A 17,758-nucleotide genomic window follows, 5' to 3' on the forward strand; every position below is an offset into this window, starting at 1 on the left:
CATTATTATCAGTCGGTGTCAGTATTGCATTAGTGGTTGCTGCTGCACTCAGTACAAATAAAATATCAACCAATTTCATTAGATTGGTCAATAGGTTTAAACAATTAATACAAAAGTAAAGTGTTGAGACTGGTGTCGATTATAAAATTGAATGTAATCGATTGTATTTGTATGTTTTGTATAGCAAACCAACCCTTTTAGGTTAACCAACAACACAGGGTTACTTGATTGCTTGTAGTGAGCAACTATCAAACTAGACAGTATGCTGCTCCCTAATCACAATATCATATTGATCAATTTGATGATCATATCGATTGAATTATGCTTTTACGACCCTTTGATCAAGTATATTGAAAAGCACCCTTCAAGAGTGTTGTGCAGCCACAAACGCTCCTTTTTACAACCATACTCATGTCAAATGGATCACTTTGATATTCATCCTGCAGTGATTGTATTCTGCATTGCAATATACAATGGCTACTACACATTGACTGCATTGCGTGTTTGATATACAACAACCATCATACGACACACAATCAGACTATAGTGTTAAATCTACACTTTGTGCACTCTTAGTAGTCATACATTGTACAATTACCAAGTTTGAACTCACATTCATATGTTGTGTTTGACTGTCAATGCTATCAATACAACTCTGCACACACATTTGTTGTATTCTGAATCACAGATACAATTACAATCTAGTTCAACAACAATCATGACACATGTCAGTAATGCAACTGTCTATCACACACCAACACTGTTATTTAGTGGTCCATTTACGTCAATATGGCTGCAAGTTGTTGTTATATCACGTATTCTAAACATGGTTTTGATATTGCACATCCAGTTCCATCACATTGCTGCTGACCCATCATTGTAATGCTGTATGTCACCATAATCATGAACATGGACATGATCGTGTGGTTTCACGTATAATATTACAACCACGCATGTCGTTGGTTGAATCATCACTACTATAATACACTACACTACACTACATGTATGTTGACATGTGTTGTACCAATTTGATTGCATTGCTACAATATGGTATGCTCCAACCTGTTTAAATGACTGTTGTGCAACATATTGATATTGACCACATGTGATACTGGTCACCAACAAAGTGATCAGCGGTATTCGATCGTATCATTCAATCACTGACTGCCAATACTTCAATTATGAATATTATCCACCATTTCATGACACCATCTGATACATTCAGTGCACAGTAGCTGATTGGTGCAATATGATCAATTCAAGCATACTATTACATTGAAATGGTGGTGACAATGCAAGGTGTTTATTGGACAAACAAGACTGAATGCTTACATGACAAATGCAAATTGATAGTATAAATCATATATACACACTGCAGTACAACATACTCTAAACGAGGTTGTTGATAGCGTGATTCCAGTTTTACAATGAAATTGAATTACCAAGCAGTTTATTATCCAAACATTGATTTACTATACACTTTTAGTTCTGGTGGTTTGTGTAGAAATATTCAAGTATGCCTTCTATATCCAATGAACCTCAGCATCTGTCGTTTGAATCTATCAAACCTTGATTCTGGTGGAAGAAGTTGAAGATCATATTCTTGCAGTACACTAGATTCACTTGAATATCTAGCAATTTTAGTCGTTGGTACAAAGTGCACTTTAGCTTCCCTTGAACCAGCATCGTGACTTGACTTTTGCTGATGTTTTTTAGAATGATCGTGTTTTGAGCCGTGGGGTTTAAAAGTGGATCCGGTTTTCAAGATGGATTTTAATTCTGGAGTAGGTTCAGATACAACTCTGATTGATTCTTCTTCGAGAGGTTCAAGAGCCAACTTGCGACACATCCATAATCTTCCTAGTCTCAGTTTCCTGAATTTCTTTTTATCAGATGAGCTCATTCTACGCCCATACCCTCTTCGTTTAGTTTCTAGTATTCTTTCCTTTGCCTTGGTGCTCATCTTGTGTGGATATCCGTCTCCAACATCAGTTGGAATTTCCATACCCATATTCCTCATTATTTTTTCGACTTTATCCAGCCTTTGCTGAGGTGTGAGAATGGCCGTTTGTTCTCTGGGATATAGTTTTTAGGAAGATGGCAGATGTCGTCATATAGTGTGTTGTCAAATATATCATCATCTGACTGTTTGGACTGAGAGTATGACGATGATTCATCGGACTGTTCAACAGAACTGTCTGAATCATCGGGATCTACAGTTGACTGGGCTACATCATGATTGGTTTCAGTTGATTGTTGCTCTGTTCCAGTTGAAGCGCAAATACCAGTGTGTTGCTGCATGTGTGTTGAACATTCTTTTACAGATTCTGATTCGCTGGCAGACGGACGATCAATGACTACTGCACTGACTGTCACCGACAACAGTGAAAACACAATAGTCGATATGAATTTCATCCTGTCGACGAGAATGAATGTGATAAAGCTTGTTGATTAGTAGGTCAATTCTTGGTAATGAATGAGCCAGTTGTGGATATGAACCATACCTTCATAGCGATTAAATATATGATCAAGACATACGGGTTATATGAGCTTATGCAGCAACAGCTTGACCGCCATTTAGGTATATGTAGCACATATACTCATGTGTAAACTCTTTTATGCACAGCCTTTCAACCATTGAATGAAACAGGGCTCATAGTCGAGGACTGCTAACCCTGACCCATATACTAAAGAATATGTCAAGATCGATTGGCATAGTCAGTCAGTTTCAAGTTACGGTCAGTATAGGGTAACAGTTTATCCACACAACAGCTGGTCAAATATTAGTGGTAAAATCCTTCAAACGGCTCTGCCTCAACACTTGATCTAGTGATATGATACTGTGTTGCAGTCCTGTTCAATGCAATACAGACTCAATGGTCATATCAGCAGTATCAATACTCTATACCAACTGTAATACTTTCAATATGCAAACTCAAAGTATTGCCAATGATTAGAAAAGCTTCAACATAACTCTTGAACTGTCAATTGTCATGCTATCAATAGTATGAACATCCGACTCAATACTGTACATGACTGATTGTCAAGAGTCTTGCAGCATTTACTTGGCAAACTGGATTCCTGTTTCGATTATACAAACATGGCATCAAACACATGTCTACTTTGGAACAAGACGTTGAGTTGAATGTCCAGCAATATACAAAAATATACAAAAACAGCACGAATTGAATGTCAAAACTCGATTACTAACAATTTCAAATCTACAGAAACAAATACGACAACTTGCAGTCTAGTCATGTAAACGGAATACTGACAGTGTTGGTGTGTAATAAACAGTCAGTGTCATGGACTGATTGACAACTCAGTGGTGTTGTTGGTGGTGATTGACATGCATGGTTGCATTACTGACATGTGCCATGATTGTTGTTGAACTAGATTGCAATCGTATCTGTGATTCAGAATACAACAAATGTGTGTACAGAGTTGTATTGACAACATTGACAGTCAAACACAATACATGAATGTGGGTTCAAACTTGGTGACCATACAATGTATGACTACCAAATGTGTCGAGTATCCATGCAGAATACTAAATGGTAATATGTGATGATCCAAGGGACTCGTATCACCAATGTTTGTGTGCCATAATTCCACTATTTGACTTGGTAAACAATAGGAATTACACATATTGATCAATTTACTTTTCTGATTGCTCATCATACATTCTACTTGTTCGTATCACCAAGATACAATCAATCAATTACTACAAGACTGACTATAACTCATATTTATTAATAAATGACTGTTCCAACCATTTCAACATATTATTGTTTTATTACATCTTTTCATTATCATTGAAAAAACCAAGTCTGCTGATCCTGAATTATTGTGCAACACCCATTACACTTTTGATTTGTTATTTTCTGTCAACTACTAACAGTCACAGATCATACACACACACCTCCATTTAAATTAATATAAATCAGATTACACAAAACTCCAACAGAGTTGTTGGTTGTTGATGAGCAAGTTGGATATAAAGTTGTTTTTAATCAATCCGTTGACAATCATGAGAGCATACTTTGATTTGTATGTATGCAATACTGCTGTCATCTTGTGTATGGTGTTTCGTATTCCTACAAACGCATTCCATTTCCAGCTGTTTTCTTTGCAGACATTTGATGTTGTGTAACAATGAGGGTGTAAAATGTAGTACAGAAATAGACGACTAAATTACATTTATTCCAACGGATTTAACACTCTTGTTCAAGTAAAACAGTATCATCCGATATTCACTATACACTACTTGTACGTTGAATCATGCCAATCACTTGCTATTTTAACAAGCATGAAATATCACAACACATATTGATGACCAACTAATATCCGAGTGTCAACTCATTTCAGTTTTGGTTTATGCTCATTTCTTGGCCCTAACCCTAACCCTTGACCATAACCCTTTTGAGGGTGAAGCTTTCAATCAACCATATGATATTCGAGTGTATGGTCAGATATCGGCTCAGCCAAGGTTACAGGTCAACATATAAAGGGAGACTCTTCAATGTCAGTTTGTAGTATGTCAATGGAATATGTGCAAATATTAAACATGGGTTTGTGGATACTGTCAGATTGTCAGATTATCAAAACCAGCCGAATCATTCGTATCATTTGAATCAAATAGTCTAGTGGTACCAATGAGTTGGTGTCAAATGCAATGTGTTGATTGGTAACCCAAAATGTCAATATACACAATTGCATGGATTCAGCAATGATCAATACAATGTATGGTAGTTGATTTGTGCAATATGATCAAGTCATTAGTCTAATACACATGGTTTAACAATACAGGATGTTTATTGAATGAATGACAAATGACAAGTAAACTAACATGCAATACACGCTGCATTACAACATATCCTGGATGAGGCTGTCGATAACCCACTGAGCTGCAACAATGTGACAAGTCTGATTGAAAAGTTTGTTGCTGAACATCAGAATCTTGAAAAGCTGCATCATGTTCAGATTATGGCAATGCTTGCATAAAACTATCAAGGAAGAACTTGTGACATTTTTCATACGCAGAAGTTGTTTTTGGTGAAGTAGGATCACCATTCGTTGATGGATCCAGACTCATGTACTGTTTAAGTTCTCCCATTAAAAACTTATTTTCGTCAATCAAAGACAAACTTTTATCCATGCGTTCCTGCTTCTCAGCTTCAAGTTTTACAAGAATGCCGCTATGCATCTTAAGCTCGGCTTCGGCAGCACTTAACCCATTGTCCGAAGTTTGTTTCATAGTCTCGACTTTTTGCTGCAGCTCAGTAGTCAATCCTTTTTCAAAACTAATGTAATAACTTACGAGTTCAAGTTTTTTAAACATTTTTTCGATTTTAGCATGGGTTTTTCCAGAGTCCTTGATATACGACACTTCAGTATCATCGAATGGACCGCAATATTCCTTAAGATCTGCTGATGTAGGATATTCTGGAGAGTCAGATCCATCAGCTGGAGTGCTGGTCTCAGCACTCGTGGCCGAACTGGGGTAAACTGGACTAGCTGTAGTAACTGAGCAGACAGCAAGGATCGATGACAGTAGGGCAATTGAGAATTTCATTTTGGTGGTTGGTTGAGCAAGTTGTAATGAATGTCATTTAACACGTCGATTTGGTGTCGTATTTATACACATTATTGGCGGGTAATATTAAAAGCATGTTCCTTGAATGGCCGCTCCAACGTATTGGCTTTATTTCATTTATCGCATTTATTTCCAGAGTTGGCATTGATTTACTGCTATGAATGTCAAGGTAACTTTAAAGGGATCTCCCTTTATACAATCGCCCGTTGCTTGATTTAAACCCTGATATCAAGATTGGTGACCAGAGTATATTGCCGCACTATGATGCCGCTACATAGCACATTCCAGGTGATATCATTACATGACGATACACAAGCAATATTGTCCATGCACTCCATTTATGTTGCAAACACTCGAGATCTCGCCTGTTCGACAACACATTATCACCAATACAATAGTATGTGGCATGATCATATTGCACCAATCAACTAGTATACGATCACTGGATACACCACACGTTGGTGTTTACCACTGTATATGTGTGATGTGTATTGGTTATAGTCCATGATAACGAGTTTATGCATACTGCTCACATCACACATCAAACCGACTCAGTGATATGCAAGTGTTGCAGTTTGACCAAATCGCAATCACCCATACGCATAGCAGTTATCACATATTGTCGACTGTCTAACTCGTTGACATTCAAACCGTGCCATCACTAGTCACAATATAATGGTTGACATGATTCAAACATGTCGTGGTTTAATGATGCTCTGCATTCAACTCGACTTGATTCATCAACTTGGATATTCATGTAATATTGGGTTTGTATCATCACGTTGGACTCGTTATCAAACACCTTGATGTGTCCATGCAACACAAACTTGATATACACACATTGGTTACTGTTTGACATGACTGGGTTGATCATACATACCAGACAATGCAACTGTATTAGTTGTATGATACAATCAATCATGGTTGGTTCATCACCATCAAATATCAAATGTTGATCACGTATGCATTGATTTGTAATTGCATGGTCTGTTGGCAATGCACACTATGATATGATTGACAAGTTGTTGATTTGCAGTAATCAGATGTGCATCACCTGTAACATTGGATGCAATTGACGAGTTGTAACCACAAGTCAATAATCATCGATATGTTGGTGATTGTATTGACTACATGATTGGTATTGATTAGTTGTCATGATCGATTGGTGAGCAATACAATCCACATTGATTATGACGTGTTGCAACTAGTTGATATATGCAGACTCGACTGATGATCGAGTATATGTTGATGTGTAACTCTGTCATTGTTGGTTTGGATTGATCGTTGCTACTGCTTGTATATGCAGTGTATACATGTGTGATGTATTGGATATCGATGTTGTGTATGTTGGACAATATTCATGATTCAAGCATCGACAGTCAAACATTGATTAACCAACAGTTGTACGATTATACAACTGGTCCGTGTATTGAAAACTGGTCAACCTCGATCCGGTTGTAGTTGAAACGGTGTATCACAGGACTCGAAAGTTGACAGTATTGTTGTGGTGTAATATTAGCAACTACGCACAGCTTGACATGAACCACAAAATAATCAAACACACAATCGCATATCTTGTCAATGTTGCATTGCATTGCATTGCATCAAAACTAATACTGACTCCAATATGTCTCCCGTTGTTGATTACAATGTGTTTGTGACAATATAACCATCCAAACACTTTTATATTTACATTTTGCTGTTGATAGATTTGCAACAACAAGATTGTCAAAAAACAAGTTTTTAGTCATGCAAGGACCAGTCTCAGTGTTTACAGCAACAAAAACATTCAATCTCGGAGCCAACCAACAACAATCATTTTTCAAGTCATGGATATATTTTGCAATAAACTTTGAATATTTGCCAATTCCAACTTTAACAAGGTTTAACAAGGTAGACATTTATTGGCTTTGTTTGTATGAAAATATGTTGCTTGAAACAAATACAAATCTTGCCGCTCTTTTTTTAAACTGGATTGCTGCATATCATATCGTTCAATATCTGTTTTTTAGTTTGTGTGCAATAACGAGGTGTGTTGATAATGCTCCTGATTGTGTTGGAAATAGCAGTATGAATTTTCACCATCACTTTTATTTGGAAACATTAAAAACAAGCATATTATAACCATATTCAATGGTAAAAACGGGAGTGATTGGGCAATTCACAAGCATGCACATAAAGCCGTATGATAAGACTGTGATATCAATGAATCCAATGGTCAAATGTTTGCTCAATAGACATTTTTACATTATACATGAAAAATTCGATAACGTTGCAAGTAGCATCTCTTTTTGAAATACAAACTTGATGAAAAGCGTTCAAAATGGTTGAATTCAAAGAATAAACGGCAATGCAACAATCAAGAGCAAAATCAGTCAATTACAGTTCAACACTCAATGTTCAACTCAGTTCAGGAAACAAATACAAACAAATCAGGAGTCTGATGAATAAAAGAGTTTTTGGAGAGTATTTCTGTTATTGAAAATCGGATAGTATATGCTATCAAAGATACATGTATTTTACACGAGATCAAACAGGTGTTACGAAACTATGTTGCTTCAACTTGGAAACACCAGTTATTGCATTTGATGATGTTTTGTCAGCTGAAACTTTAAAATAAGTTGCTTGACCTGTTTTCCAACACTATTGTGGAAAGATTGCTAAATTGAATATGTTGTATGAATTGAATTGATATGTTTCAAGAAAACAGTGTCAGAATCACTTGTTTTACACAATTTTGGATAAAATCAACTGTGAATGTTGACAAAAATGGCTTGGTAATGATTTGATTGAAAGAATGAGTGGCGGAATTATAGCGTACAAATGATACGACTTTTATAGATGTCTGTTTTAAGTAGTATCGTGAATATACAGGAACTTGTGAATGAATAGCGCAAAATACTAACCATTGTTGTTTTAATGTCAAAATTTGATTACATTGACAAACACACCGTTATTATACATTGTATGATAATGCAATAATACCATATTTGTCATTATTTTGACTATACAAGACACGATTGAAATCAACTAAAGTATCCAGTTGAATCTAGCCAGGACATTATATTTGCACAATTAGCTTGATTTGCTAATCATGTGATATATTTATAATCCTTCATCCAGACACAAAGGTTACAGATTATACTAAAACAAGGGAAATATCACACAATCAAACATGGATACACTACATTAAATATACATATAGTAGCAGTTTGTCACTAATGAATTGTATTCAGTCGAGTTTATTGAGAGTCTGTTTGTGACTCTTGACAGTGTCGTGAGTGTTTTCAGGCACGACTGCTTGATCAGTTGTGGTTATGGTTTCCTTTTGCGAATAAATGTACCACCTGAGCCTGAACCACTTGGTTGTTTATGCAATCTAACAGTATGCATCAAATTCATAATCAATACCAATATCAATCGATACACTCACACATCAATACCAAACAACTTACTGTGTTAATGGCCAGAGCACCTGATCATTGTTTGAAATAGTAGGATATCCATCAGTCGCAGTTTCGCATCCACATCCAGGACCAAACCCAATGCGTTTATGTGCTCGATCAAATGTGACTGCAAGTTGGGTCATAAATGATATACCGAGAACTGCATGATCCTTTGAACCAGCTTTTACAGCAAATCTAACTATAATCCAACATGTATGTCAGCTAGGTTAATCAAACAACACGTATTGCATGCAATTGTCGAATATTTACATTTTTCAGAATCATATCTCCACATATAGTCTTTGGAACCCAATTTGATTGTTACAACGGAGTTGCGATTTTCATCAGTTACGGGGGTTTGAGCAAACATTGTAATTGTAAGCGTTGGTAGCTTGCCCCAATTGATATTGTAGTTGGATTTGAACATTGGAGAATTTGCTTGTAGTTTTTTTTTAATTTCTTCTTTGTCGAGTTTGCGCCTAAGTAATATGTTTTTAGAAGTGATCGCATTACTATTAAGAATAGCATCAACCAACGCTGCCACGACTGTTTCAGGGAAAAGTGCGTATAAAAAGCATGTTTCCACACGCGAGTACAAAGTACGTCCATCTTTTCCTTGTTTTTTTTGGAATTCATCAGGCAGCTCCGCTGGTCTGCCATTGACTAGTACACTCTTGATGTTGACACTAAATTGATTGTTTGATGGCGATTCTACCCATGCAACACTTGTTCCATCCGTTTCGCATTTTGCAGTTATGTCCGTGTTTCCTATATTGATGAAACTTTCATGCAACATGTCATACTGACACAATTGAAGACTAACCTCGTTATTGGGAATGGCACCACCATTGTACAAAGCATCCATTGCAGTGACTCGTGAATGTTGATTTGGAAACGAGTGATAGCCAATTCCAAATACTCCTTGCTTGAGTGTTCCACCAATACCAACTATATCTGCCGATTGTCTTTCAACTGCAACTACTGGTAAATTGATGCCAGTTATCCCAGTACCTGGAATCGTCACAACGGCTGTGGATGTAACTCCATTATACTCATCGCCTTTGTACTTTATACTAACGGGTTCCCCACTTGAAATACTTTGTATAGCTAAACCTACATCGTTGCTTGAACTAGGAAGTGGTACCACTATATCAAAAACTGATGATTCGACTTGTAAATTCAACTATTTTAAACAACGCGACAAGTGTGAGATTGATATCAATGTAATATTGTTGACATCAAACTACAATGCATGACATGATACATACATCAACTCCATGAACATTAAATCTCATTCTGTAACATTGACCAGCATCACCACCCAATTCAACGGGTGATCGTTTTGATAGCCTATTGCTTGATTGACTGTCAATCCCAGAAGGTGATTCCAATGCAAGTCGAACTGCAGCAACCGCTTGTAACGCAAGTAGAATGCATTCTAGAGTAATCAGCATTGTATCGAGTAGTGTGATGAAAGTGTTTTGGATCTGGTACATGATTGCCGTTTTATAACAACGGCAGTTTTAAGGGTGACAGTCGGCAATCTCCAAATGGGTATTTATAAAACACAAAAACACCATGTAGGGTGAGCAAACCCAGAAACACCCTGTAGGGCGAATCAATACACAGACATTTCTGCTAGTGGAAAATCAATTTCAGTAGTATACTGTGTTGATATTTCCAATTGTGGTCATGTATCCAGTGGTCAGGTATTGTCAGATTATCACCCTGATTATGGATAGTTATCATCACACATACAATCCATTACTACAGCATATACTGTCACTGTATACCAAATATTTGACTGATTGTTCAATTGGTCGTGTTTTGGATCACTCGGACACAACAGCATCAAACAGCCTGTTGCAGTATTTCAAACCATGACTTTTCCATTGGTATGACTGCATGGTCATTTTAGATTAATGTAGACTGTACACATCAAACATTGCTGATCGTGCCACAACATGATCAACATCAAACTCGGCAAGCTGTCGTTGATACACCGAATGAGTGACGTTGTACTATAATTGAATTGGAGATTGGCAGGTCGTTCAACAAACTGGCCGTGTCGACAGGTCAGATTGTCATCGTGTACATGAACCACAATGGATGATCATGTCATTCAAATCAGCACACAATCTACTGATATATGCAATACAACACCACCAATACAATACAAACCCAATCACAAATGTGGTGTTGAATCCAATGCATGCGAGTACTTTTTAAACACATGATACACACTGATGGTGATGGTTGCTGACAGTCACATTGCAGTGTACATGTCCAATAGTGTCCACTGTCATGTCGATTGTTGCTATCCGTGACATCCAACTGTACTTGTATTCACCAAACGTGCACAACATCTAGGGTTGGCTGCCAGATGCTCTCATGTTTGGCATACAACTAGTCACCATCAGACCAAGCGTATACGCTAGTACAGCGCCATGAATCTATTGGCAAGTGGTTTCGATTTTATTCTGGCGCGTTGAGGGTTGGATGTGTACCAGACACAATGTTGTGGATATAACTGAGCCACAACAGGGTGATATCATGCATAATGGTACGGTCTGTATCTGTTTGGTAGATATGCAACCATATATATGACAGCCCAATCCGTCTTTTATCACGGGTTGGTTTTAGAAATGTCTGTTATTTTGGTTGATACATGTTTCTTGCATAGATTGGTAGTATTGTATGTATTTAGTCTGATTCCATTGTAAACAGTCTGGTTGATTACTCATTCACTGCTAATAACCCGTTTGTACAACATAATCGATCATTTGCCCAGTATCGAGTATTTCCAAATACAAACTTGAATGAAAAGTATTGCCACAATACTGATCAACTGTATTACTGTTTACACTGTGGTATTATTGATGTATTGGAATGTTTGGTGTTCAAATACACAATGATAATGGTAGTACAAATCATGGCAGTTGTACAAACTAAATGTGATTAAAGCCAATAATAATGTCAGACAAGATTGGATAATGAATTAGCGTGTAAATCATCAACATTGACCAAGATTGATTGAAATGGTGAGATTGAGTTGGATGGTGATGAACACAACAAATGTGTGTATAGAGTTGTATTGACAGCATCGACAGTCAAACACAATACATGAATGTGGGTTCAAACTTGGTGATCGTACAATGTATGATTACTAAGAGTGCACAAAGTGTAGATTCAACATTATAGTCTGATTGTGTGTCATATGATGGTTGTTGTGTTGATTCAAGAATCGACAGTGTTTATCCAACCAATACAGCCAATATCACCACTCAACTCAACGAATGATCGTTTAATGGCATGTTATTGGACTGACAATTTCAAAAGTCAATTTAAACAATATTTGTAATATAAAGTTTGGATTACAATGTACATTCAAGGTTTCATTCCTGTACTGAAATGATTAAATAACTGCAGCCATATCATTCAGCCATACAAATATGTACCAATCAAACAACCACAATTAAACTACACACTTTGGTAGTATACATGGAATATTGATACCAGTTTCTTGACTGTCAATTACTGCTAAATGTGTCCATAGTTGTCACACACTGTTTATTCGAGATGTGCAATCCTGGACAAAATACTTGGTGTACAATAGTGGATGACCTGAAAGGATTGGTTGCTTACCGTGCCAGATTCATGCTCTGACTCGAATGAATACAATTGATGAGATTCACCCATAATCACTGCTATATTTTGTCCAAGATTGTAAAAATGAATCAATGCCATTAAAACTGAAACTGAATAAATAGTACTTGAAATTTGCAATGATTTGGTTGATTTTTGTGTAGTACATGCCAACATCTAGTCAACGTTCATTTATTGCAATCAACCACTTGCTGAATTCAATAAAATCAATACTTGAACTCATGTTTTACACCTTCTACATTTATGACTGATAAATAGTAAAATGTAAATACTAACCAGGTTTTTAAAACTTGATTCTTGCATGAGCCGACTCGTCCAACTTTCCACCCCATTCTAACACCAATGATTCAAGTTCATCATAGTTTGCAATGCGTTTGTTGTAGCGCTGTTCAATGACCTTGCCTGCCAAATCCGTTTGCTCATGATTGGTACCGCAGAATATTTGTTTGATCGAGATTTTCAATGCAGAATTGACATCAATGGCCATAGAACAACCTGGATGATCATAGAGTGAACCATGAAAATACAGAGAATCTGATGCAGAAACAAAATACGTTGAATCTGGAACATGGTTAATGTTAATCTGTGAATATATGCTCATCAGACCAAAAACAGAGTCCAACTTGAGCCCGTTTAAAAATGCTGGCGGGTTCGGTAATTTCGATCGGAAAGTGGTCAGATCCGAGTTTGTAATATCAGAACCAAGTCGTTTTCGTTGATCCAAAACTATGATATAGCCAGAGTATTTTGCGCATTTCAGAATAAAGTATATATCCACTCCTGGTCCATTCTCACCATTGAGCACAATTTGCAATGTCTCGCCGTCAACCCAGTCAACGAGACAACAGCTGTTGTGTTTCCGAGTGATCATCCGTGGCATATCAGGTCCATATTGCTCGTTTGATTGGAAAACTTCAGCAATTCTGATGTGAACTTGAGTATTGAAAATACCTGAATCAAATCGCGATCCACACAGTATATCAGACAAAGAAAGTATCGATATTCCCAATACAAGAAACGAGTTGATTCTGATACAGTAGAAACTAGCACCAAAATACTCCCATGGTGACCAACGAGTCATGTTGGAAAGTGGATATTCAACGTCAAGCGACAAACCATTCAACGATGATAGGAGTGCCGCTTCAAATTGGTTTAGACCGACGCTTTGACTCAATGGCCTCTTCAAAGCCTGAACAATGATATGGAACGGTACAATCACTTGACCATCATCTTGAATTTGACACATCCCGTTTGAAACCATTTGATTCCAAGTAAGGTTTCTTGCAGAAGGTAGCGATGATTCAGAAAACGGACAGTTTAGTGGATATGTAACAGGCGTGTTTGTAAAAGAAATCGCCAGTAGCTTCAAAATATCAGCGAGTGGCAATTGAGGATATTGCAAATTTGAAAGCGCAACCATTCTTGCCTCCCGAAAATTGTGTTCGTTTAGATCAGCCAGTTTCATGGATACAACTTGTTTTGCAAACTCAGTCAGTAGTCTTGGCACTCCGCCTAGATAAAAGACATTTTGAGAAAAGGCTTCACTGACCACGAATCCACAGTGTGTATCCGAAATAAAAGGACAAATGACCTCCATTGATTCCATGTGAGTTAGAAACCGGATTGGCGTTCTCTCAATATTAGAATGTGATGGTTGAGCAATACGAATCATAATCAGGTCAGTTCCCGCCAACATACAGAAAAATGTAAGCCTTGACACTTTAGCACGATAAGAAGAATCACACAAGATATCCAGCAGAGAACTCAGTTTATCTTGACCGAGTTTTTGATACTCGTCGACTCCGACAAATAAAAGTATGTTGTCTCGAGTTTTCTGACTCCAATAAAGCTCAATGGTCGATAAAGCTAATTGCATTGTGAGCCCGCTTCTGTTTATTGGTGACTTTCCACGCATCCAAACATCGAACATGTATTGCGCCTTGAAAACCGAATGGAGCAATCTCCAGGCAAATGAACATTTGATTCCAAGGAGCTTGTCAATCTCGCCATAGGCATTCCCGTCATTTCCAAAAGAAACGATTGCCGAAAGTCGTTTGCCTTGGATCTTTGTCATGTCTAAAACTGTGGTAGAGCACTCTGTCATAAGTCGAGTTTTTCCCAATCCCGGTATACCAGTACAAACAGGAATACGTCTTGAATTCCGATCAATATTGCTGCGCTCTTGATGGGTGGCCATAAAGCATGATGCAATGTGCTGGAGCGATTTCTCTCGACCAGCCAGCGGAAATACAACTTTTTGATTAAGATTGGTTTGCTGCTGAGATAGCACTTGTTTGTCAGTCAAATCAACTGCAGAATTAACATTCGGCCCAGAAAGCCATTCCAAGAGATCAATGGCACCCATGGGAATTTGGTTTGGATTGGAAAACATTGCATCATCCGCATCACTCCTTGATTTTATAATCAGTGAATGAACGTAACAACCAACTGTATGTTGAATAGAGGCCAGGGGTTCATTCCCAGCAATGGATGGTGAGTTTGTCAGAGTCTATAGCATCAAGTTTCAATGAAAGTGCTTGTTTGGCTGCTGCAATTAGTTTCAATAAATTGTCGAATGGTCATCTCCTATACAACTCTGCATTAAAGTGGGTTTCAATTCCCACTGGTTGACTGCCGAGCTATTTGATACAAAACCTTTTGTCTTGCATTGTAATTTGTTGAAGAAAAGAAATGGCAAAATCCGACTTTAAATCCAAAATTTAATGGCGTGTGAAGAATGTAAGACAAATTCACACGCTCTGAATATTGTTTAAGCATTTTTGTGTGAAATTAAAACTGTCAAATTAAACATTTGTCATGTGTTCATTTGTATTGTTTAATCGAGTGTCAATTCAACTCAATTGATTACGTCATTCATATAATGACTCGAGTCTTTTATTCAACATTTTAATGTCATTCATTGCTGGATTTGTAAATGTGTTACAAAACATGCTGAATCTGACAGGTGGATGGTGATTGTTCCTGTCAGCCAATGAATTGGATTGACTGCAATATTGTTATTGATCGCAGTCACTGTTGGCCAATACATTTTAATACATTGACAGTCTCGACATCAACATTGCCAGCATTACACCACAACAATACTGTCAACTTTCAAGTCCTGTGATATACCGTTTCAACTATAACCAGATCGATGTTGATCACTTGTCAATACACGCACCAGTTGTATAATTGTACAACTGTTGGTTAATCAATGTTTGACTGTCGATACTCGATATGTTTGGTATCGATTGTTGCAGCTGTCGAGTGCCGTCATTGGTCATGCATTACCAGTTGTGTGTGGTTGACATTGATCATCATGACATGTATTCAAATGCAGCATACACCATGACATGTGTGACGTGTGTGATTGACTATAACTGATGTGGATTACAATCGATTGTGCATGGTAGTTTGATATCGATCGCAGTTGTTGATCGATACTCGGACTACCCGAGTTTGTATTTATGACTGGATGCTTGATTGGATACTTGACATGACTGGTCATATATGGTTTGTACAATAGTATGGATTGTACAATGATCACTGTCCAAATGTGCATGTCAAGATGTGCATGTCAAGTGCGTGTATAACCATGTTGACGATATTGGCCAGTTGACACATGCTGATCAACTCAACTGGTGTTGATTGTATACATTGTATGTATATACATGTATGGCTTGATCATTCGGATGTACATACTCGACATATATACCGATACGACAATCAGGTCGATAATCAGGTCGACAGACACCATCACAGCCAGGTTGTATGTGAACAATGTTGTGATGTCGAGTGACTGGATCCAATTGCAGTGTATATACAACGAGTTGTGTTCAAATAATGTAATGAGTGCATCAATCCAGAATACAAGTCAACCATGACATACAATCATAATGTGTAGTCAATACAACTATAAATTTGTAAACATAATGATTTATTGGCATGTAGTTTAAAAAGTAAATTTCAACAATTAATCAATATCATATTGTTTTGTACACGCTTATTTGAGCAATGTATACGCTTTGACACTCATTTCATCGTAAGACTTGAACCAGCCATCAAGCACAGGATTCAGTTCAATAGTGTGATGCTGGTCAGTGAGTAGATACTGGTTTAGCAGCTGTTTAATTTGACCCAATATCTTTTGAACATATTTTTGATGATTGGCCATTAGATATTTGATTGATTTGAGAAGTTCAAGCTTTGGACCATTTTTGAAAATATTGGCTGAACGTTGCATATCTTCTTGTTCAGTCTCAAACGCATTATAAAGTATCTGAGTATGCATTTTGAGTTCCTTGATCAGTTTTAATGATGGAGCGCTAGTGTCTTTAACATCCATCTGGCTGATATACTGCAATACTTTTTCAGTCCACGAAAGATATTTGCCAGAGAGCAACTTGACCGATGCATGATATTCGTCAATTTTCTGTTTAAGAGATTTTGGAGGATCTAATGGTTTTTTTTCTTCAGGCCAGATCATCGACCAAAGTCCGCTAAACAGTCCAGGTTGAGTGGGAGTACTAGGAGTTTCAGGCTGCTCATCCATACTCGGTGGTTTAGGAATATATTCGAGCAACACTGCAACAAATGCATCTCGTCCCCAATAGTCTCCTTTTTTATAAGCCTGATCACCATCAATGACAAAATAGTCTTGTTTGAGATCGGGATTGTATCTTTCGTCATCAATGACAAGCTTTTCAGTACTCTGCAGCTCCGTTCCAGCTAGTTCCACCAATTCGGAGACAAACGCTTGTTTATTTTGACTGTTTTCTTCCTGGGAAATGGTAGCCGTTGTATCTGGACCAGATGGAATATCTTTTTGCTGCCCAGATGGAGCGGCATAGACACTGCTGGACAAGGCAAAAGCCGTAGCAAGAATTGAAAAGTTGATATATTTCATTTGATCAAGTAGATGGAGCTAGTTATGAGTATAATTGTTGGGAAAGTCCATGTGTTTTTATAGTCGATAGGACATTGGTGCTTGTAGTATATATCAAGAATACGGAACTTGTAGCGTGCTATACCACGGCATCATAATGCGGTG

General features: G+C 37.4%; 5 protein-coding genes across 5 annotated transcripts; all 5 read right to left on the reverse strand.

Annotated features, from left to right (window-relative positions):
* Positions 1-1,510: 1,510 nt before the first annotated feature.
* Positions 1,511-2,415, reverse strand: BATDEDRAFT_26756 (uncharacterized protein; the record flags this gene model as incomplete). The annotated part of the gene is made up of 2 exons (XM_006680979.1): positions 1,511-1,874; positions 2,033-2,415. 2 exons carry the CDS (start codon positions 2,413-2,415, stop codon positions 1,511-1,513), a joined length of 747 nt encoding a protein of 248 aa, XP_006681042.1.
* A 2,569-nt stretch (positions 2,416-4,984) lies between these two features.
* Positions 4,985-5,575, reverse strand: BATDEDRAFT_90968 (uncharacterized protein; the record flags this gene model as incomplete). Its single annotated transcript, XM_006681189.1, has 1 exon — positions 4,985-5,575. The coding sequence occupies one exon, from the start codon at positions 5,573-5,575 to the stop codon at positions 4,985-4,987; it is 591 nt and encodes a 196-aa protein (XP_006681252.1).
* A 3,336-nt stretch (positions 5,576-8,911) lies between these two features.
* On the reverse strand, positions 8,912-10,538 carry BATDEDRAFT_26758 (uncharacterized protein; the record flags this gene model as incomplete). Its single annotated transcript, XM_006680980.1, has 4 exons — positions 8,912-8,975; positions 9,052-9,241; positions 9,313-10,225; positions 10,311-10,538. The coding sequence occupies 4 exons, from the start codon at positions 10,536-10,538 to the stop codon at positions 8,912-8,914; spliced, it is 1,395 nt and encodes a 464-aa protein (XP_006681043.1).
* A 2,453-nt stretch (positions 10,539-12,991) lies between these two features.
* BATDEDRAFT_90966 (uncharacterized protein) lies at positions 12,992-15,073 on the reverse strand (the record flags this gene model as incomplete). Its single annotated transcript, XM_006681190.1, has 1 exon — positions 12,992-15,073. One exon carries the CDS (start codon positions 15,071-15,073, stop codon positions 12,992-12,994), a length of 2,082 nt encoding a protein of 693 aa, XP_006681253.1.
* A 1,638-nt stretch (positions 15,074-16,711) lies between these two features.
* On the reverse strand, positions 16,712-17,614 carry BATDEDRAFT_90965 (uncharacterized protein; the record flags this gene model as incomplete). The annotated part of the gene is made up of 1 exon (XM_006681191.1): positions 16,712-17,614. The coding sequence occupies one exon, from the start codon at positions 17,612-17,614 to the stop codon at positions 16,712-16,714; it is 903 nt and encodes a 300-aa protein (XP_006681254.1).
* Between the last annotated feature and the right edge of the window lie 144 nt (positions 17,615-17,758).

This window comes from Batrachochytrium dendrobatidis, assembly GCF_000203795.2.
Source record: "Batrachochytrium dendrobatidis JAM81 unplaced genomic scaffold BATDEscaffold_11, whole genome shotgun sequence".
Classification (NCBI taxonomy): domain Eukaryota; kingdom Fungi; phylum Chytridiomycota; class Chytridiomycetes; order Rhizophydiales; genus Batrachochytrium; species Batrachochytrium dendrobatidis.